The 21,679-nt window shown below is 40.5% G+C and overlaps 1 protein-coding gene across 3 annotated transcripts in view; it reads left to right on the plus strand.

Annotated features, from left to right (window-relative positions):
- The window catches only part of ATP13A5 (ATPase 13A5), a 103,332-nt gene that overhangs the window by 59,374 nt on the left and 22,279 nt on the right, over nucleotides 1-21,679 (plus strand). For all 3 annotated transcript variants that reach the window (XM_059163123.1, XM_059163124.1, XM_059163125.1), the window contains 10 exons: nucleotides 485-641; nucleotides 2,766-2,883; nucleotides 6,111-6,235; nucleotides 7,045-7,205; nucleotides 9,702-9,827; nucleotides 10,931-11,010; nucleotides 13,409-13,451; nucleotides 15,356-15,465; nucleotides 18,835-18,931; nucleotides 21,535-21,607. In XM_059163123.1, the coding sequence (XP_059019106.1) occupies nucleotides 485-641; nucleotides 2,766-2,883; nucleotides 6,111-6,235; nucleotides 7,045-7,205; nucleotides 9,702-9,827; nucleotides 10,931-11,010; nucleotides 13,409-13,451; nucleotides 15,356-15,465; nucleotides 18,835-18,931; nucleotides 21,535-21,607 (1,090 nt within the window). The remainder of the gene's footprint in view (nucleotides 1-484; nucleotides 642-2,765; nucleotides 2,884-6,110; nucleotides 6,236-7,044; nucleotides 7,206-9,701; nucleotides 9,828-10,930; nucleotides 11,011-13,408; nucleotides 13,452-15,355; nucleotides 15,466-18,834; nucleotides 18,932-21,534; nucleotides 21,608-21,679) is intronic.

A 21,679-nucleotide genomic window follows, 5' to 3' on the forward strand; every position in this document is an offset into this window, starting at 1 on the left:
GGAGTGCCTATATGTGCTACAGCACTATGCTATGTGCTAAAGGACAGAGTGAATTCAGAGCTAGATGTGTTGGCCTCTGTGTTGGAGGAATACATGGGTGGGTAGAAAAATCCATATAGGTGCAAATAAGTGCAAGACAATGTGTCAAGTGCTCTAATAAAAGCTGAGGAAAGAGCTACATGGGTCCAGAGGTGGGAGTGAATACTGTTTCTGAGACAGAGAGAAGCATCACAGATGAAGTGACCTGTTAAGTTTGCCTGGAAGATAATTAGGATTTCCCCAGGCAGCCATGGGGAAGGGCCCTGCAGACCAGACAATTTGATGAGGGAATCACCTTAGAGACAGGCAGAAAAGTATCAATGTTGTGACAAATACACCACTTTGTTATGTCCCTGGGTTCACTGCAGAGCAAACCCTGTTGGTGTGCACCTGCTAAATTTCACTTATAGGCATCTTAAGCTCCCCTTTCTTGGTGCTCTCGCAGAGTCCTGTGGAAGCCATAGCCATCTTGCGCCAGTTTCCATTCTCCTCAAGTCTGCAGAGGATGTCTGTGGTCACTCAGGTGGCCGGGGAGGATCACTTCCATGTCTACATGAAGGGTGCCCCAGAGATGCTGGCCAAGTTCTGCAAGCCTGAAACAGGTACTCATTTAACTGACCCTGTTCTCTTTTAGGAGGTAAAATATTTTAGAAATCCAAATACATTAAACACACAACTCTGAATCAATGAATACATCTGATAAGGCAGAGGTTGAGAATTTCAAGGCAGAAAGGCAGAGAGTAAATATCTGACTTCGGTCCATCCAGAAAAGTCTAACCACAATGGGGTATCAGGGAAGGACATATGAAGCAGCCATCAGGAGCCAAAACAGGAAGCTATATAAGGGTCTCCAGAAGGGCAAGAATGAGGAGCATGCACTGGGAACCAATGGGACAGGTCTGGACCCTGCACTCATCCTGCGGCTGGGGTACTCTGCCTGCCCCCTCTGGGGGCTGACACCACGTAAAAGCTTGTGCAGATCAATGGAAGGAGAATATAGACAAGATAAATCTCTTACCAAAAAAAGTGATTGGAGTAAATTAGGTGGTATTAGAGCAGTGTAATTGATCATTTTCATAGCAATTTCATCTTTCTGGGACAGATTTTGAGTTGATTTGTATTGTTTCTTAGTCTTATAAATATATGCACCCTCTAAGCGGCAGCCCAGATTTGTAAGAATATTGTTGCATTCAAATGAGTTCATTTGGATAAAATTGGTCTTTTTCTCCTGATTTTCATCTATATTCTCCTTATGATTGCTGATAACCATCAACTTGTGCACACAATTCTAGATTCGGCAAATGATTGCTTTAACTTCTGCCTCCTACTTAGAGCCATTTTTACCTTGGAAGCGGGCCCTTTTTTTCTGACTTTGATCTTTCTCAGAGCTCTCATTACCTCTATCACTCTAACCTTCACAGACTGATGTCCTATATTTCGCTGTTTAATTTTTTTTTCCCTCACAGATACAAGTGAGTATCTTCTTGAAATTCTAACCAATGACTATTGCCAATGACTATTGTGAGGGTTTGAGCCTGTCACTTCTCACCTCTCATCCTTCTGGTAGAACTTTCAGTTTTTCTTATTGTTCTTATCTCAGATCTTTGACATAGGCTAATAAGGACTCTGTATTTAAGAAAGAGAGAGAGCCAGGATCTTCTTCAATCCCCGCCTCCTGGAACATTTTAGAACTACAGAAAGTCTGAGCTGAATGGGGACATAGAGTTCCGTATCCCCTCATTCGATGGATGGGGAAATTAAAGTATAGCAGAGAGACCTAACAAGCCCAAGGTCAGAGATCTAGTTAGTGGTAGTGTAGAGACTAAAAATTAGGTGTTTTGTTACCTAAGCCACAATATACTTCCATTATGCTGTGCTTCTTTCTAATACCCTGATAGGCATTCTACAAACCATAAAGATTTTGTAAGTATTTTAACAGTAGTTATGACTATTATGCCAAAATACACAAATGTTGGCATTGTATCATCTGTCATCTAAAGCAGGGATTGGCAAGCTTTTCTGCAAAGAGCCAGGTAGAAAATATTTTAGGTTTCGCAGGCCACATGGTATTGTCTCAACCACTCAACTCTGCCATTGTGACTCCAAAGTAGTCATAGATGGTAAACAAATGGGCATGGCTGCATTTCAGTAAAACTTTATTTTAAAAAACAAGTAATGAGCCGGGTTTGGCCAGTAGTTTGCTGACTTCTAGTCTAGAGGATTGGCTGTTTCCCTTGTTTTACCCAGGTAGACCCAGTCCTGAGGGCCGTCTTTATTAAAGCTAGCCAGGGGATTTGACACCCAGTTGATGACCAGTGTAGCTTTGGCGTTCTGTCAAAATAATAAGATCACATTGATGAAGTTGTTAGTGACTTTTAGTTGGAGCTTTAGTTTTTCTATTAAAGTATTTCTGGAGTTTTAAAACAAGGCACAGGGGCGCCTGGGTGGCTCAGTGGGTTAAGCCACTGCCTTCGGCTCAGGTCATGATCTCGGGGTCCTGGGATTGAGCCCCGCATCGGGCTCTCTGCTCAGCAGGGAGCTTGCTTCCCCCTCTCTCTATGCCTGCCTCTCTGCCTACTTGTGATCTCTGTCAAATAAATAAATAAAATCTTAAAAAAAAAAAAGATTTGTTAAAACAAGGCACAGTGACTGGATCCCAGTCTTGTTTAGGAGCTGGGTAGCCTTCAATGTGATATTACATTTACCTCTTTCCTCTCACCTGACAGTACCCAAAGATTTCCCACAGAAACTGAGGAATTATACAGTACAAGGCTTCCGTGTTATTGCTCTTGCCCATAAAGACTTGAAGATGGAGAAGCTTTCAGAATTACAGAATTTAGCCCGGTAAGGAACTCAGAAATCAGCACTAGAGCAGGCTCTGTGTGCATCAAGTAAGTGAATGCTGGAGACGGACAGGGCAGCTCAAATCACAGGGAAGCCTCCTGGAGATGGAGACTCATCTCCTCCAATCTCCTAATTTGGAGATAGGTGACTCTAAGCCACACTGGGGAAGACTTGCTGAGGTCACAATGCCAGTTAGAGGTAGAACAAGGATGGCAGTCCAGATCTCCTGACTCCCAGACGTCAGTGTGCTATCTCTGCCCTACCTTCCAACATCCCATCAAAAATAGCTGACCTTCCTTCAGCCTTGGAACATTATGTGGCTGACTCACTGGGGTCCCATCTCCTTGAAAGAAGGAGACAATGGGCACTGTGACGGACCTTCAGCATCCTTCAGACCTGGCTTCTTCCAGGGCTCAATAGTACACCTCCCTCAGTTCTGGAGAGATATTGAGTGCAAGTTGAGTTATATGAAATAGAATTCAGCATTCTTCATTACATTAAGGGTATAAATCATCTCCATTAGAGGATAATCTGCAGATTCTTTTTTTTTCTCTTAATGTTTCTCAGTTTTTAAAGGTTACTTTTGAATTGTCTAAGACAAAGGAATAGTGAAATACTGTGGAACATTGAATAACAAATTATCTATGCATTATTATCTTTGATTTTGTGTTGCTGATCGAAAGACCCTCATTTATATTCAATTAACACCTTTGCATACATAAGATGTGGATATCCTTGGTTCAGGGTAACTATTTGCAACCTATGTCCATTTGCTCTAATGGAATCATTGTCTCTTCTTTATGCTGTGTAAAGTGTAGGATGGGATGATCTTCAAGGAGACTTTCAACCATGACATTTTAATCTTCTAAATAGAATTGCAAAGATCATTTTGAAATAAATGAATGGCACTGTCAGATTTAATATTCAAGGTGTTAGCTATTCTTAAGCAAGCATGAAGACCCATTACACACAGGATTTTGTAATTTTTCAAGACAAAACAATTTTAATAACAAAAGCTAGGGTTATGTGTGAAGAAAAAAGTTGATGTATTTAGACAAGGAGGATAGCCATCACCCAGTTGCCACATACTAGTAACTAATGAGATAGCTATTATTATAAATATAACAAAATAAGAAAGTGATGATATAATGTGCTAGATTTCCAACCATCTCATATTTTCATAGAGAATATCAGCCCCCTATTATGCTTCTTAAAATTTAGTTACTATTTTCAAACAGAGAAAAGGAAAAGTGTTTTGAGTTTTAGCACAATCAAATTATATTTAGCAAAGTTTCCCAATCAGGAAAATCAAAAGCTTCTTTTAAAAATGGTATCATAAAAGGGAATTAGAAGAGTTTCATTTTTTTTAAGGAAAAAAAAAAAAAAGCAAACTAGAAAGCAGAAGCCGTACTTTTTCAAAATTCCCTCTTTCACTGGTTTAGCAAATTTCTATTGAGCTTGACTCTGTGTGATGCTCTTCAGGACACTGAAAATTCAGAAGTGAATAAAACAAAATCTTTGCCCTCAGAAGTTTATATCCTAATTAGGGGAGATAGATAATAATGCCAATTTACATGGGGTGATCAGTGAGTCCTCTGAGGAGGTGACATTTGAACAAAGAAATGCATAAAGTAGGGGAGCAAAGCACGTGGCTATCCGGAGGAAGGGCACTACAGGCAATCGGAAGAGCAGTACAAGCCCTGACACAGGATCTTGCTGAGAATGTTGCAGAGTAACAAGAGGCCTAAGTGTCTGAATTGGTGAAAGATGGAAGAGTCATAAAATAGAGATCAAAAACAGAATAAACTGGTGAGAAGATTTCTGGATCTTTCTTTTAGTTCTAGGTAATTAGAAAATATTAGTCCAATCTGTAATAGAGACTCATGAAGTTAAATGATGGGAATTTAGCACAATCTGTATTAGATAGATCTTCTTTTATAATATTCTCCTGAGGTCACTAAGTCATGACTCATATCTAATTACCTGAGTATTCACCAAAGTGCCTACTATTTGGTCTAAAACAGAGTAGTTATTTGGTGAATGGACTTTTGAATGAAGATGTAGTAACTTGCTCTCTACTCCAGAGAGAAGTTTCTTCACCATGTTCCCATCTAAGTTTGAGTTATATTTTTTCACCAGGACATCCAACTCTGATCTTTCTCTTTCTCATGTGTTTATTTCCTCTCCCTCCCAGTTCTACCAACGTGATAGAAAAGAAACAATATCAAAGAAAACTAGACAAGCGATAAGTACAGATGAGAGATTTCTGTACGTTTCTGTAAGATGTGAAGTAGGTGGGTGGGGGAAGGAGGAGAGGCAGCTGAATCAGCAGATGGAAGAAGTATAGTCTACACCACACCAGAAAGAGAGATGGCAGGAGAGGGAAGTTGCTTCACCCTGTGGAAGCTGAGAGGCTGTGACTCAGCTCTGTCATATACTGTGGAATATGGAGGTGGGACAGGACCCAGCACCAGGGTTGACTGACCATAATCTGCCTCTCCTTCTTCAATCTTAACTCCTCTCTGGACAGAAAAAGAAATTATGCAAGATTAGGGAAGAGATCTTGGTCCCACATTTACTTTTTAAAAGGTCTCCATTCCTGAGGAGTTGTCCCACATAATGATTGTGACGCAGTTAGATTCCAAGCTTCCAATTTCAAACTCTGAAAACTTTTCAAATGTTTGGCTGATGTCATGTAATTTCTGGAGGTTACAGATGAAGGTTGAAATGAGTGATTCCATATTCAACTATTACCATAGTATTTCATATGCAGTACATACTTAATCAATGTCTAAAATAATTACAAGGTCAAAAAAGTTCTTTGAAATAAATAAATATATATATGATTAATATGGCATGTATATATGATTAACAAAAGTTTTTAAAAACAACAAAAGAGTTGTTAGATAAGCACATTAAAAACAAAAGTTTTTAAAAACAACAAAGAGTTGTAGAGAAGCACATTGTTTTTAAAAATGAAGTTGAAACTGGGAGAAGTTGATAAAAGATATAGAAGTGCTTTCCTTTGGGAAGCTGAAGGTGAGAGGGTGTCTGGAGACAGGGACTATTGGTTTTCATCATAAGCTTTGGGTTCTTTCTTTCCGATTTTTAAAACATATGCATGTGCTACATTGATAAAACAAATTTTTTTTAAAAGGAAGAAATAAAGTTCAATTGTCAAAACTACATAAATAAGCTTTAAAATTGATTTTCTCCTGAATCCAAAGAGAGAAAGCAGAGTCAGAGTTGACATTTCTGGGACTTCTCATAATGGAGAATCGCTTGAAAAAGGAAACGAAACCAGTCTTGAAGGAACTGAGTGAAGCCCGCATCAGGACGGTGATGATTACTGGTGTGTGTTTCTGGAGGCCTGAAACATTCAATGTATCCCAGGAATCAGAGAAGACCATGTGAGCTGAGTGGGTTCAGGTGGCTAAGGTAGAAGGAAAAATGCTTAGCTGTCATTTGTTATCTTGGGCTCCCATTACCCGGGCATAAGTGCAGCAGCCCTAATATGACCATATATTTTGGTGGCGGGGACCATACTTCATACTCTTTGTCTCATGTCCCCTCTCCCTACCTGGGTTTGGCACAATGCTAGTCAGCTCATAATAAATGTTTAAACATAAGAATAGATATGTGATCACCAGGAACCACAGTGAGACTTCTGTGTAAAGGATGTAAAGACTCTATTGGACTATCCTTCGGGCTGTGGAGCAGGCAGTCATATGCTGATCTAATCCAAGAGCGGCACAGCTTTCAGTGTTCTGTTCTCTGCTTGTCAGCAATCCGGATCCCCAAGATGGTCCCATGCTATCAGAGTGGGCCCATATTACCTTCAACCACTCAGGGCTGTCAGTCTCCTGAGATCTGTCATAAATTGTCTAACCATGTCTTTCTTCAGTCCTGCATGTGTTGGGAATATGCAATGTTCTGGACATGATGCTATTATGGGAGGGAGCTTCAGACATAGTTTTTCACCACTAGGGACAGACAAACTTGGGCAAGAGATGCTGCCAAATGGTTATAAAATAAGGCAGAAAAAGGGAAATGCCCCCAAAGAGCACCAGCAATGTAGTACGGACACTCAGAAGAGGCAGAGCTCAATTCTTGCTGCTGAGAGATTAATACAGAAGCAAGCTAACTCTCTTTGTCATATAGGTGACAACCTTCAAACAGCTATTACTGTGGCAAAGAATTCTGAAATGATTCCTAGAGGAAGCCAGGTGATCCTTGTTGAAGCCAATGAACCAGAAGATTTTGTTCCTGCCTCTGTGACTTGGCAACTGGTCGAGAACCAAGAGAATGGCCTGAGGAAGAATGTGAGCAAATGTTAGAAGGCCCCTTGGTGGCCTGCCCTGATGGCATATAGCCCTGGTCCCAGCAACCTTCTCTCACCATTAGAAATCACCACAGTCGAAACCCCTTACCGCTGTCCAGAGTTCTGCAATTTGCAAAGCATTTAGCATTTCCACTAGCACGTCTCAGCCCTGGCTGTGCAAAGAAATCACCTGGAAGAGTTTTTAAGCTTCCAGTGCCAAGGCTTTATTGATTAAATCCAAATCTCTGTGTTGGGAGCTTGCAGCAGCCCACTTCTCCCCAAGATTCTGATATGCAATAGTGGCTGAGAACCAATAATTTACATCCGTATTTCCCATTTGATTTTCACAGTTAGCTTATACAGTTGACAAAATGTTCATTTTGCAAATGAAAAAACTGAGGCCCAGCAAGGTAGGCTTACCCAAGACACACGACTGGCAAGTTGCAGAGTGGGAAATAAAATTTAAGTCTGTCTGATTGCACCCAGAACCATGGGCATTTAGATTGTGCTGTGCCTGTGACATAAAGTTAACAGGTGTTGGGCTTCTCTAGATAGCAAGTTTCTTATCTTTTGTGAAGAAAATGAGCTGCAGCCTGACATCCCATCCCTAAGTGTAATGCCTCTGCCTACATGTGAGTTCAAGGAGGTGGTTTTCAGATGGCAAATTATAAAAATGCTCCCTTCCTTGAGACTGACCAGCCCTTTGGATTGTTAAGTGTAGAGTAGGCCTTGTTCAGTATACAAACTGCACAGCTGTACAGAGTGACTTTGCCCTTACTTGGCTCAAACCCTTTTGCATTGGCTGTAAAAGATGGCAGCTCTCTCTATGTTTTGCAGATTTCTGGTGCTTATTTCCTTGCAAACTCACTTGCTTCTGTGTCAGTACATTTTGCCTCAATTGCACTGTGTGATAAAACTCAAGTCTTCATTAATTTTTTTTTTTTTTTTAGAGATCAGTCTGCATTAATTTTTAACAAATAGTCCATTCACACTACCCATTCACCTGTGTAATACCTTTAGTGAATTTTTAGTTGTTGCTGGGAGAAGTCACATCACAGTCTCAGGCTTTTTCCTCCTCCATGGCTCCCCACCACACTTTTCTTCTCCAGCTTTTCAGTGAAAATAAAAGGAATTCTGTCTTTACCTCATGTAGAATTCTTTTTTTTTTTTTTAATTTTTTTTTCTTTAAGATTTTATTTATTTATTTGACAGAAAGAGATCACAGTAGGAGAGAGGAAGGGAAGAGATCACAGAGAGAGGAAGGGAAGCAGGCCCCCTGCTGAGCAGAGAGCCCGATGTGGGACTCGATCCCAGGACCCTGAGATCATGACCTGAGCCGAAGGCAGCGGCTTAACCCACTGAGCCACCCAGGCGCCCCTCATGTAGAATTCTTTAAGCATATCCTTTATTGGCTGTTTTGCATGGGGGAATGCAAAGGGAGGGCTCTATCACTTTGCCTCCTAATTCAGTACATCAAAATATTTTTCTTCCCCCCCAAAAATGCTTTTCCTCAGATGGATCCCTCTAATGAAAAAAAAAAAAAGTTCTCACCTTTTATACCATTTGAACTCAGAGTCCTACACTAATGTAAAGACCTCGAGAAATGTTGCATTAAAAAGCATGATCAGCGGGGCACCTGGCTGGCTCAGATGGTTAAGCATCTGCTTTCGGCTCAGGTCATGATCTCCAGGGTTGTGGGATCAAGCCCCATATTGAGCTCCCTGTTCAGTGGAGAGTCAGCTTTTCCCTCTCCTCCTGCTCATGTTCTCTCTCTCTGTCTCAAATGAGTAAATAAAAATCTTAAAAAAAAAAAAAAAAAAAAAAAAAGCATGATCAGCTGTGGGTATGATGAATACATATGCATTCACTGGGAGCTCTTTTTCGAGGTTGAGCCAGGTGGGACACATTGACATACAGAGGACAGGAGAGAAGGGTTTCAGCGAAGGAGTCAAACTGGTGCAATGACACCTAGGGTATGCAAGAGATGCTGGCCACTGTGAAGGAATGTGTCACCTGCTGAGGTGGGGAGAAGGCAGGTGCTATAAGGAATTAGGCTCCAAAGAAGAAGTCTGCCTTTTTTACAGAAAAGATATTGCGGCATGATGTGTGAATGAATGAATGAATAGTAAAAGATCTTAGAAAATTAGTTTGCATGAAGAGGAGAAGAAAGAGAAGGGAAGAATATTTTCTGTTCTTCCCTGGAATTGCTAAGTGATACCTTGGAAGGATTTTCTCAGTAGACCGATAATGCATGTATTATCTCCTGGGACAGAATCCCAAGCATTATGTTGTCAATGTCTCATATGTTCATATAATTTGGGGAGGACATTGTAAGCATCTTCTTCATCTGTATCTACGTTCCATGAACAATTATACGTTATGTATTTGCTGGTCCTCCCACTGTTACATAACTTAAACATACTTCCTTCTATAAAACATAGGAAAGCAGAAACATTCCTTGAGAACCCATGTGAAAACCATGCTCTTTTGAATTTAGGAAACATACCTTAACATTGGGAACAGTTCAATGCCTGATGGAGCAAGAGGGAGCTGTTACCATTTTGCAATGAGTGGGAAATCATACCAAGTGATATTTCAGCATTTCAACAGCTTGCTTCCAAAAGTAAGTACTGGTGAAATGAAGTGTTTTGTTTTGCCTCAAACTAGTGAGTCAAAAAAGAAGAGAGTAGTGAAGGTGATAATTAGTGAGGTTGTCTCAGATTTGGGGAATATACATCCCCAAAGGGGCACTTGTCCCTTCAGAAGTTCCCCAGACCTACCTGGTCCCACATATGCACATGACCCCTTCTTCAGAGTCTGAGCTCTGGTCCAGCTTCTCACCCCCATGGCCAGCCCAACCTCAGGCTTCCTCCATCTCTCCCTCCCTAGCAGGGAGTATCTCCAAATAGTTCCAAATGTGCTGCCTGTTTTGTGGGTCAGTCTCTCTCTAAAAGCCACCAACTCAATGTCAGGCTAAGCTCTATTCCCCGTCCTGTCTGGATTCTTAAATTACGGCAGCAGGAAACAAAGGCTTCATGGTTTATTTTCAAAATCATTTGTTATCTTGTCCTGTGTGTGTCTATTTAAAAATAGTGCTGTGCAGGGTTGTGCTGTCAGTGTGAAGGAGATAAGTGTGAAGCACAAGCTGAGGGCAGCAACCATCTGTTAGCAGTTTCTTGAAAATTCTGTCGCCTTACCAGTCAAGGACCATTGGATCTCAACCCCAGAGGCTTCCAGAAAGCTGTTAGTGGAGTTCCTCCTTGAGGAGATGGGGCAGCTGAGACTCAGAGAGGTTAGGTCCCTTGTGAAATGTTTGCCCAGCTAGTTGGACCAGAGCTGAGAACAGAACCTTGGTTCTCTACTCCTCATTTGTTGTTTTTCCTCTACCTGTACTGCAATTGTGGGGATGGTGTTTAGTAGAAAGAACTGTATTTCCTAAAGCATTTTTGTCCCATATGCTCTGCTGCTTTCCAGTTATTAACTCAAGGTTATCCCATTTCAGAAAAATGGCCTGGAAGAAAGTCATAAAATCGTGATGGGGGATGAAAGTGAAAGCTGAAAAGTAAAGCACTGAGTCCCCTTTCTCCCTGTCCTGACATTTGCGCTAATGACACACCTCCCAAGGCTATATTCGAACAGAGGCCAGGAATGATTTTCAGGGCTGTTCTTTAACTTAAAAGGTGTTCCTCATCCTAATCTTATTGCAATAGTTGTTTTTCTCTTCAGATTCTGGTGAATGGAACCATTTTTGCAAGAATGTCGCCTGGACAGAAATCTAGTCTTATTGAAGAATTTCAGAAATTAAAGTAGGTATTATTGCATGAAAGGAGAGTGTATTCATTATCTATTGCTGTGTAGCAAATTACCTCCAAGTTTACTAGTTTAGAATAACACTATTTATTATTTTTCATTTCTATGGGTCAGAAATCCAGGTGTACTGAGTGGAATCTTCTGGCTCAGGGCCTCTCAAAAGACTGCCATCAAAGGTCTGCCAGGACAGCAGCTCCCTCAGCACTGGAGTTGGAGGGGACTGCCACCAGTCTCCCTTGCATGTTGTTGGCAGGATTTAGTTCCTTGTGTGTGGTTGGGCTAAGAGTCCTAGTTTTCTATTGGCTATTGGACAGAAGCCATCCACAGTTCCTTTCTACACACGTCATTTCATAAAGCAGTTCACAGTGTGGTGGCTCGCTTCCACAAGAGTGAGCAAGAGAACAGAGAGAGAGATCACTATATTTAATAATCTCATCTTACAAGTGATATCCCATTACTTTTGCTGTATTCTCTTCATGAGAAACGAGTCAGTAGGTCCAGCCCACACTGAAGGAGGAACTTAAACAACATTATGAATACCAAGAGGTGGCAATCGCAGAGAGCAATTTTGGAAGCTGCCTACCCCAGACAGCGTTCCTCTACAGCATAATTTAGAGGACGATTCTTGGCTTGAATGTGGAGAATAGAAAAAATAGGGGCTTGTATAGTTTAAAACAGGAAAAATGGGGAAGTGTTGGAGTCGTCACCTGGAATTATTTAAGGTTGGTTCATTAGAGGATAGGTGAATAATTTCAGGTCTTCCAGGAAGGAGGTGGAGTGATATTTTCACTGTATCTGGCCCTGGCAGGGGTTTGGGTATAGAGGCAAAAAAAAAAAAAAAAAAAAAAAGAAAAAGAAAAAAGTCCTTTCTTATGTTTTTAAAAATAGAGATGACCGAGTCACATCAGAACAAAATAGTTCTTGAGACCAGACCTACCTATAACTTTCTGGGAATGTTAAAATTTCTGGGCTACAGACTTCAGGAAAGTAAAAAGGAAAAGAGAATAGTGAAACTTCCCATAATTGCCAAGAAGTAGTAGGTAAAATCAGGAGACTGACTTTCACTACTATTTTTTGTTGTCAAAACATTCTTAGGGAAGTTTTAAGAAACTGCCTACCAACTCCTATAATGCCTTGAAGCTGGGTTAGTAACCTCTAAAATGACTATTTTACTTACATGGTCATTATATGATAGTGGCTGAAGAAAGTGATTTTACCTTTCTCAAATGCCTAAGATATGTTACCAATTTATATGCTTACTTTTGAAAAGCTATATTCCCTTTAAAATCGATTCAGGAAGATAGATGCTGTCTCAGAATGAACCCTCTTCTTGATTTCCCCATCTTACTCCTCCTGTCTTTATCACTGGCAATGCACATAAAGTTGTCCAGGTTCTTGTCTGCATTCAGGGAACACTAGAAGATGTAAGATTCTTTGTGTGATGTAAAGACTAATCATGGGCTTCAAGCCTGAAGAAAGGAAACCACTTCAGCAAATGTGTGTGGTCATGACACTCATGTGAGCGCATGAAATGTTCATGGGGGATCTTCATGTCTCCCAGCCAACCTCAGGAGTTTGTTCAAACCTCATGAGTTTGTTTACATTTGACCATTTTAGACTTAAAAAAATGAGTATTTCTTATGTTTCAACTAATAATAAGGAAATTTCTGAGAAGTTCATTTTTTGCCTGTATTAATTTTGTTATTTTGTGTGTTTCTGGCAAATTGTCTCTGAACCTTTAATAGTATTGCCATTAATCAATACCCATAATGTATTATTTAACCTATAAGAGAAGACAGAGTATGTCCTGGATCAGAAATTCCTTTTCTTTGGCAACAGCTTTATATTTACCTTCTATTTAAATCATTGTGTTTGCACATCAACTGGTATAACATGTTATTTCATATCACTCCAGGTTGCACCAAGATTATGTGTCTATGTCTCTGGTTTTATCTGTTCAACCATTTCCAAAAAGTGTTTCTCCTCCTCGTGTCTAAACTCTGAGGTTTCCATGCTGTCAGCTACCAAAACACAGATGGATTATGTTCTATCTGTGTGTTAGGTGTGGAAAGTGCTATGATTATGATTGCATGCTCTAAGGCTTAGCCCTAGTTGATACAATCACCCAGGACTTCTTACACAATGTATATTCATCTTGGTAAATGTCTTTGGCAGAATCACTATACTTTCTATGTGATTGAAGCAATTTAGATAACACAATGGCCTTATTTGTCTAGGAATACTTCTCTCCCAGTCATTTTCTGTCAGCCTGATTCCACATGTGTTCAAAACACACACACACACACACACACACACTGCATGCAAGTTGGTTGTGATGAAAATTATCCAAGTGAGGCATTAAGGTATTAATTTTTCTCATGGTTTCCCTTGCAGTTACTATGTGGCCATGTGTGGAGATGGGGCTAATGACTGTGGGGTGAGTAGAAATGACTTCAACTAATGCAGGTGGTTCCCTACTGTCCCTCTCGAGGACCCCACAGCTCCCCAGGGTCTGTCTCTTCACCCTTCTGTCAGCAATCACTTCATCAGTCTGCTGTTTATATTCCCCACACCCGAGTGTGAGCTGGACACTGAGAGGCGTAAAGTCAGATGAGCCATTTCTGTTTTCTGACAACTCCTAGAATAAAAAGGACAATGAAAGTCTACTTAGACTCCTGTGGTTCAGACCCAGAAGGGACTTTTCACGATGAGCTGGTTTAAATCGCTCATGTTACCAATACAGAAGTGAATCTCAAGGAGATGAATTCTTTATTCTCTTTCTTTTTCTTCTCTTTTGTTTCATTTTCATTTTTTTTATTTATTTATTTTGTCTTAAGTCACACAACTTGGTAAAGGCTTAGTGAAGAAAACATTTGAAACAGATGGTTTTAAGTTTTGAATTATGTATAAACTGCATTTTTCCCCTGCTAAACTTCCCCAAGGTTAGTTTTTAAAAGTTGGCTTTAACCCCAAATTCTTACCATCAGTAAAATCATAGACCAAACTCTTTGGCTATTACAAACTATAGCAAGCCTAAATTAATGATTCTCAGCAGATTGCATTCCATGCACAATAGAAGGCAGCACATATTTTGGATTCTGAGTTTTGAAGATATGATGAAACCATAGCCTACCTTGAAAATAAGAAAATATTTTTAGTACAAAATTTTCAGTATAAAACTGAGGAGTATTGCTTTGTATTTCTAAAGCTGTTAGATACTTGAGATCTGAGTAGCTGTTTTACTTTCTTTTTACATATTTTCTTCAAAGTGCTATGGAAAAACTGCTCACACTTAAAGATCTCTTATACATTTTTCTACCTTATGCTTCATGAGAAGCGAGTTGTTAGTCTGCTTTTCAAAAATGAGTACCCATTGCCATAGTTATGTAGAATTTAGTACAAAAGAAATAGTAAGTGTTAAAAAGGACATAGTCTCTGTCTCCTTAAAATTCATTATCTAGTCAGGGTAAGAATCTTGCATAATATTAACTGAAGCATAAAGTAGATAGTCCTAAAATATGTAATAAAGAAACCAAATACTAAAGGAGAAAAGAGGAAGAAGCAAATATTCTAATATTTATTGAATAGGAATTTAGCATGTACTGGCTGTGGTAACAAGGTACTTTGCATGCTAAGAACTACAGAAGTACAAAATCCCATTTTATGCTCATAAAATTCTTGTAGGATTAGGAACTTGCTGGCCTGCTAATTAGCCATTGTCTGTTCTGTACACTCTCTGGGCTGCTTCTCGTCTTGATGAGAATGAATTAGCCTTTATTTCAGTGAGGAAACACATGTCCTGGAGTGATCTGTGATGTATATGATCCGGTCCTTGTCTCCAGTGAAGATGCTTTCCGTCCCGTACTTCATCCCAGCAGTTAGCTGGTTGGCTAGATCAGGATACCCAGGAAAAGATGAGGATTAGATAGCTTTTCCTTTTGTTCATGAAGATAGCCTGCTGAGTGGTAAGAATTGTGACAGCCCCCACAAATGTCCACCCAAATGCTGTCATCTTTTTCATGGACTATTTGAATGAATGCTTCCATTTTCTTTTCACATCTACATCCCTGCAACCAATGCGCGCACGCACACACACACACACGAACACACCCACCACTCTCCTACACTGAGGTCATTGTTTAGCTGGTCCCTCTTCAGTTGATGACTTTCTGGATCAGGAGAGGGAGGGTACTCCAGGTGGGGGAACAGCATAAGCACAAACCCAGGGCTGGAAGGTTACAGTGTTATAAACTCGACAATGTGAAGAATAGCCTCGTGGAGTTGGAAGAGTTAGAACGTGGCCTGAGGAGTCCTGGGTGTAATGTGGACTTGTCATTCTAGGCTTTGAAAATGGCTCACGCAGGCATTTCGCTGTCAGAGCAGGAAGCATCTGTGGCCTCCCATTTCACCTCGAAAATAGCCAACATCAAGTGTGTGCCTCAGCTCATCAAGTAAGCCACTACTTCCCCTTCCACCCTCATGACTGATGGGCTCCTTGTCTGACTCTGGGCAGAATTCAACATAATTTAAAGCGATAAATGTCCCAACAGAGGTATGGGTAAAATGTTATCAGAGCACCAATTAAGGGACCATCAGTGCTTGGGAATGCTGGTAACAGCCACCCAAAAAAGTGACTTTTGCTGAGGCTTACAGGATGAAAGCCTATGCCATGCGAATAGTTGAAAGGTAGAGTTGATATTTAAAAAACAGTTGCATTTCTTACTTCTTCTCTCCCTTATTTTATATGTTGGATATATACTGGAACCTTCCTCCCTAGGATTGGGGTGGGTGAGGAAGCACAAAGGGAACACTGCATCAGAAAGCTTCCCCAAATAGTGTTACATCTCTAAGATACAAATCAGCAAAAATCCAAAATGATCACATGGAAGACTACATTTGAAGGAAGTTTAAGGAATAAAAACTTGATTTTCTCAGTAGGTCCCTCACCTCCACTCAACTCTCATTGCTGATTTTGTCTCTACTCATATTTGAAATGTAGTTAAAAATAAAACATTAAGTTTTATGTTTCGTTCACAAATCTTATTCACCTGTAACACGGTGGGGTAACTTCAGTCTATATTCATAGCCAGTGGACTGAAAGCACCAAAACTTGAGATATATTCAAAAAGGATGATCCTGAAGTTCTCCAGTATGTCCCTTGGTGCATCTGTGCATCTGAATGGGCAACTACTAGTAGGAGTCATTGGCCTAAATATTCCAGTGCAATTTTTTCCACACCCGCGTCTTGCATAGCAGCGAGACAGCTTGACACATCTACCTGATCCCAGGGTGCATGTACCTATGCCTTCCACACCCTGAAACATCAGCACCTCCCCTGCCTCCAGAACATCTCCTCTTCCTAACTCCTGTGTTCTCTGGTCCTTAGAGCCCTGAGAACCTCAGAGCATTTTGAACTCTTTCCCTTCTTTGTCCATAGCCAAGCAAGCATTGTGTTTTCCTGATCTTTCAGAGACTCTCTCCAAGCCCTTTCCTTACTCTCTCTACTGTCTTAACTTTGGTTTATATTATGACAACTGCAAAATGTCAGTGCCCAGGACCCTTTCCCTAGATCATGCCTTCCATCATCAACACAACTCATGGAGCTTTTTAAAATATTGTGCTTGGAAATGTAGTGGATGAAGGATGAGACCAATCTTGCCCTGGAAGACTCACATCCTAGTAAAGGTACAGATACATAGAAATCTAATCCTAGAACAGAGACTCTTCTGCCTGATAAGTGAGAAGTGTTCAGCAAATTAGTTTTAATGAATTAATGCCCTGAAAATATGGTAATTTTTTCCAGTAGTTCAGGTTGATGACTTAAGCCAGAAAGGAAGATTTCAGCAGGGGAGTTGGAACTCGAAGGAGGGACAGAACATGTGTAAACAGGAAGGAGGTGGGAGAATATTCCAGGTTGGGGAAGTGGAGAGCCATGTTTAGCAATGGGGTTTTGACTTGGGAGTGTAGAAACCCAATGGCCCAGTTGGGCTAAGGAGCTTCTCAGGTGGGAGTGACGCAGGGTAAGCTGGAGTGCCAAGTGTGGAGAGAGTTTAAACTCTGGGACAGTTGCACAAAGTGCCTACTTGATCCATCCAAAGACAGTAACATTTGAACTTCAGATGCTCTGTCTCACACATGTGACCTAATGCATTTGTGAATGCAGTGTAGTATTTTAAGATCCAGGTCATGATGTAAAATTTCTCTAGTGGCAGATGGTTTAGTAAGATTTCAGGGTAGAAGCTTTTTGCTTTTATATTTCATAGATTCATAAAAATTAGGTATGGTTCAGCTCTGTTAGGTTCATTTTACCCTTGCTATCCTTGAAGCATGCTTATTCCTGGGAAAGCATCCTCCCCACCCCAGGGGCATTGAGGTACCGTTTTAGATGCGTAGATCCACAGGTTCTCATTTGTATCTTTTGAAACATGATTGACTTGTTTCTTTAGTTGAAGCCCTTCAGGACAAGGACTGTACCTCATTCCTTTTTGTATTATCATGCCCAGTACTAAGCTGGATACATCAGAACATTCGAGGAGTGGTTGTGGAATGCATAAATGATGAGTTAGCTTCTTAAAATTCATCATCATTAGGGATAGCGGTAATTTTGGAGGCCTGTGCAAACCTCCCTTATACTTTCCTCAAAATGGCTTTTTGCACTTGCCTTTGAATCTGGGTGCTTTCATTTTTTTCTGGAAAGGTACACACAGAAGGATAAAAAGGATGAAACCACAAGGTTTATGTGAGAAATTGGTCCAGGCTTCACATGCTGGCCCCTCCTCAGCTCGTAGGTTGCTCCATTCTGCATTGAAAACAAATGGCAGTGCCTTAAAACTGGTGAAAAACATCTGGCCAAGGCATCCTGGCCCATCTCTCCCAAACCTTCTCATCATGTCTAAGGCGAAGCGGTTACTAGTTTGGCTTTTAAGGTTTTCCTTCTCGGGTACCCCATCCTTTGACAAAATGTTCAAGCTGTGCAGATGTCCATGCCACGGAGAGAGGACCTGGGCTGCCTCCCATGTGAATTCACTTCTGTCATGACAAGAGCAGGCTACAGGAGGGGTTATTTGCCAGGTTTCCTCACTCCTCCATTGTGAGCTCCTGCCCCACACTGTCTTCTTTGCCTGTCATCATCCACCACTGAAACAAGCCTCAGTTAAGGGAATAAGAGCTCAAACAGCATTTTTAAAAGGGAAATACTTACTTTTTAACCTGCAGTTTCTACTGTTGTTTTTATGTCTTTTGAACTCCACACCAGCTCAGATTATTACCATGGGATCTTCCTGGAGCATTGAAACTAACAAAACCCCATTCATCTCACATATTGGAGTCATAGACATGCTTCCTAATATGCGAGAACACCTGTCCTTTAGCGTGAAGTCTCTGTGGGACTCTAAAATGTACACAGTTCAGTTCTCAGAAGCAAGTTGTTAGGATGTAACAAGTCACAGTCGAGTCAAAGCTTGACATTTTGCACCTTATCATGATGTCTTGTGTTTATAATATCCATGTTAATCTTTTTGATTCACTGAAAATAAAGACTGTGCCTGATTCGTTTATATCCTCCACGACTCTAAGCAGAATGTTGGTACCTCATCAGTCCTAAATAAGAGTGCGTGCATGAGTCAGTGAGTGAGGTCATGAATGAAGCAGAGAATGAATGAGCAAATGAGCGCTTCAATAAATAATCGAGAGGATGAATCACTGATTAAGTGAATGTATATCAACAAGCTATTAAACTTGAACTCTGTTTGAAATATAAGAGATTGAGAAATGTATATCATGCATAACCAGTTATTTTTATTTTTATTTTTCTCAAACAGAGAAGGCCGAGCTGCTCTGGTTTCATCCTTCGGGGTATTTAAATACTTGACCATGTACGGCATAATCCAGTTTATTGGTACTTCACTGCTCTATTGGGTATGAACCTAAATAATTTCTTCCCAGTTTTAATTGCATTTACATCCTTGGTTTATTCTTTGGGGTGTGGCTCCTACATGGGATTTAATGTTTTATAAATAAATGACATTTCTCAAAATAGATGTCTGCAAACTTGGGAACTTGGCATAGCTGCACATGACACATGGAGCTAGAAATAAGTAGCTGGGGATCAGTTTTCTAGGAGTGGTGTTTTTTCTAGATAACTGGAGACACTTGACCTCTTGAGCATCTATTTCTTTACTTGGAATATGAAGAGAGCTTCAGAACAGCCTAAATATAACTCAGCAGGAAATGCATCAGTCTCCAACTATGGAATATTTTTGACAAAAGACTAAGAGGAGATAAAAAGAAAGAGAAGTTTTTGAATTGACCTTGAAGCACCAAGAATTAGAAAAACTCCCAGACCAGAAATTTACTGCTGAACCTGGTCAGGATGTACACACTTCGACATGTCATTAGCAGAGGATTAGTATTTAAAATTTTTTTAAAGATATTTATTTATTTATTTAACAGAGAGAGAGAGAGAGAAACAGAGGAAGAGAGAGGAATAGACTCTCCACTGAGCAGGGAGCTCGATGTGGGGCTCAATCGTAGGACCCCAGGATCATGACCGACTGGAAGACAGATAGTTAACTGACTGAGCCACCCAGGTGTCCCTATTTAAAAAACTTTTTAAAAAGATTTTTGAAATTAAATAATAAAAAATGAACATTTTAAAATTAACTAACTGTATGGAAGAAATATGTATAAGTCAAAAGTAATCTTCATTAATTCAGTCATAGCTTGCTCTATAGTGAGATGATCCAACAGCCTCAGGAAACACTTCAAGGAGGCAATTATTATACTGTTTTTCTGAGACATTTGAGAGATGAATGAGAGGACCACAGGCCTCTAGAATCTGGTGGGCTGTTGTGTGCAAGAATCATATGCAGAGGGCTAAGTGGCAACCAGGCAGATTAGAAATAGGAACTGGGTTGAGAGTCAGAAAACCTAGATTCAAGTTCTACCTCTATCACTAAGAACACCTTAGATTTTGCCCTTGGCCAAGCCCTTATGTGCCTCTGGGAAATCAGGTTGGCAGGTTTCCAAAGTTCTAGGAAAGCAGCTTCTAGAACAAAAACTAAGGCTGCCTTGGGAAATCTCTCCCTGTTGCATCTCACCTGCATTCTGAGGGGAAAAGAAAGGAAAAGATATGAGGAAGAAATGTAAGAAGATAGAGAGAGAGTTGGAGGGTGAGAACCTTGGGGAACAATTTATGGGGATGAGGAACAATTTATGTCTTCTCAAAAATATGAAAGACTTCTCAGTTCCAAGTCTTTATGCATAAAGTCATGTCCACATAGAGATAGGCCACTCTGCAGCCATTCACTCTGATGGTCTGGGCTTAAATAAAAGTGTTCCACAAAGACTTTTTTTTTTTTTTAAGATTTTTCTTATTGATTTGAGAGAGGGAGAAAGAGAGTGAGCACCAGTGGGGTGGAGAGCAGAAGGAGAAGTAGACTCCCTGCTGAGCAGGGAGCCTGATGTGGGGCTCAATCCTGGGACTCTGGGATCATGACTGAGCCAAAGGCAAATGCTTAAATCAACTGAGCCACCGAGCTGTGCACCCCCCACCCCACAAAAAACCTTTAATTAGAAATTTCAGGGTCTTGAGTTCACACTCTAAAAATCCAGAAATACTTCTTATTCGCATAAATATGGTCCCCAATGGTTCAAATCATAATTTAGTGTTCAGTCAGCAGCCATGAAGCAGAGAAACAGCTGGTTGCAACAGGTATTGCAAAGTATGTTTCTGGTGGTAACGAGTTGACCATAAACGTAACTTCAGACAAGTTCTGTGTCTATACAAACCTAGGAAGTCAAGCATACCAGACTGAAGTCTGCAATGGGCTTACTTGGGGTAGGGGGTACTTGTTCATTTTGTGAAAGTGAATGAAACCCAAGAGAATGATATTGTGAACTCAATCTATGGATAAGGATGGAGAGTAATACCTGTTGAATGATTTGTGGCTTGGATTTCAAAATTTTAAGTTTGACGTTCCCAGTGGGTATCTTATGTTGAGAATTCAACTGTCCAGGCTGAGACTGCAGCTGCCAGATTACTGTGGCCAATAAAGAGGGTGTTTCCCAACTGGCTGACTCTCATTGCTAACATAGAGTTAAGGCAAACACTGCAAAATCGTCATCTGGTTTCATTCTCTCCAATGAGATGCTAAAGGTTGTAGGTAAATTACTTCCTTTTTAAAGAGGAAAGAAAAATAACTGTTGCTTCCTGACTACTTTTCAGAAAGATTTTTGGCAGTGATAACAATGCTGCTTTCATTTACTTTTTGTTCAAGATTTATTTATTTATTTATTTTTAGAGAGAGAGAGGGAAAGAGAGAAAGAGAGCCTGGGGAGGGAGGGACATAGGTAGAGGGAGAGAGAGAATCTCAGGCAGATTATACACTGAATGCAGAGCCAGAGGTGGGGCTCAATCCCATGACCCTGAGATCGTGACCAGAGCCAAAGCCAAGAGTTGCATGCTCAACTGACTGAGCCACTCAGGCGTCCCTTTATATTTACTTGTATTTCCTTTTCAGCAACTACAGCTCTTTGGGAATTACCAGTACCTCATGCAAGATGTAGCCATTACTTTGATGGTCTGTTTAACAAGTAAGTGTTTTAGCAAAGTAAACAGAATTATCTTTATTTATCCATGACACTTCAGAAATGCTCACATAAACC

Source organism: Mustela lutreola, chromosome 2, assembly GCF_030435805.1.
Source record: "Mustela lutreola isolate mMusLut2 chromosome 2, mMusLut2.pri, whole genome shotgun sequence".
In the NCBI taxonomy this organism is placed as follows: Eukaryota; Metazoa; Chordata; class Mammalia; order Carnivora; family Mustelidae; genus Mustela; species Mustela lutreola.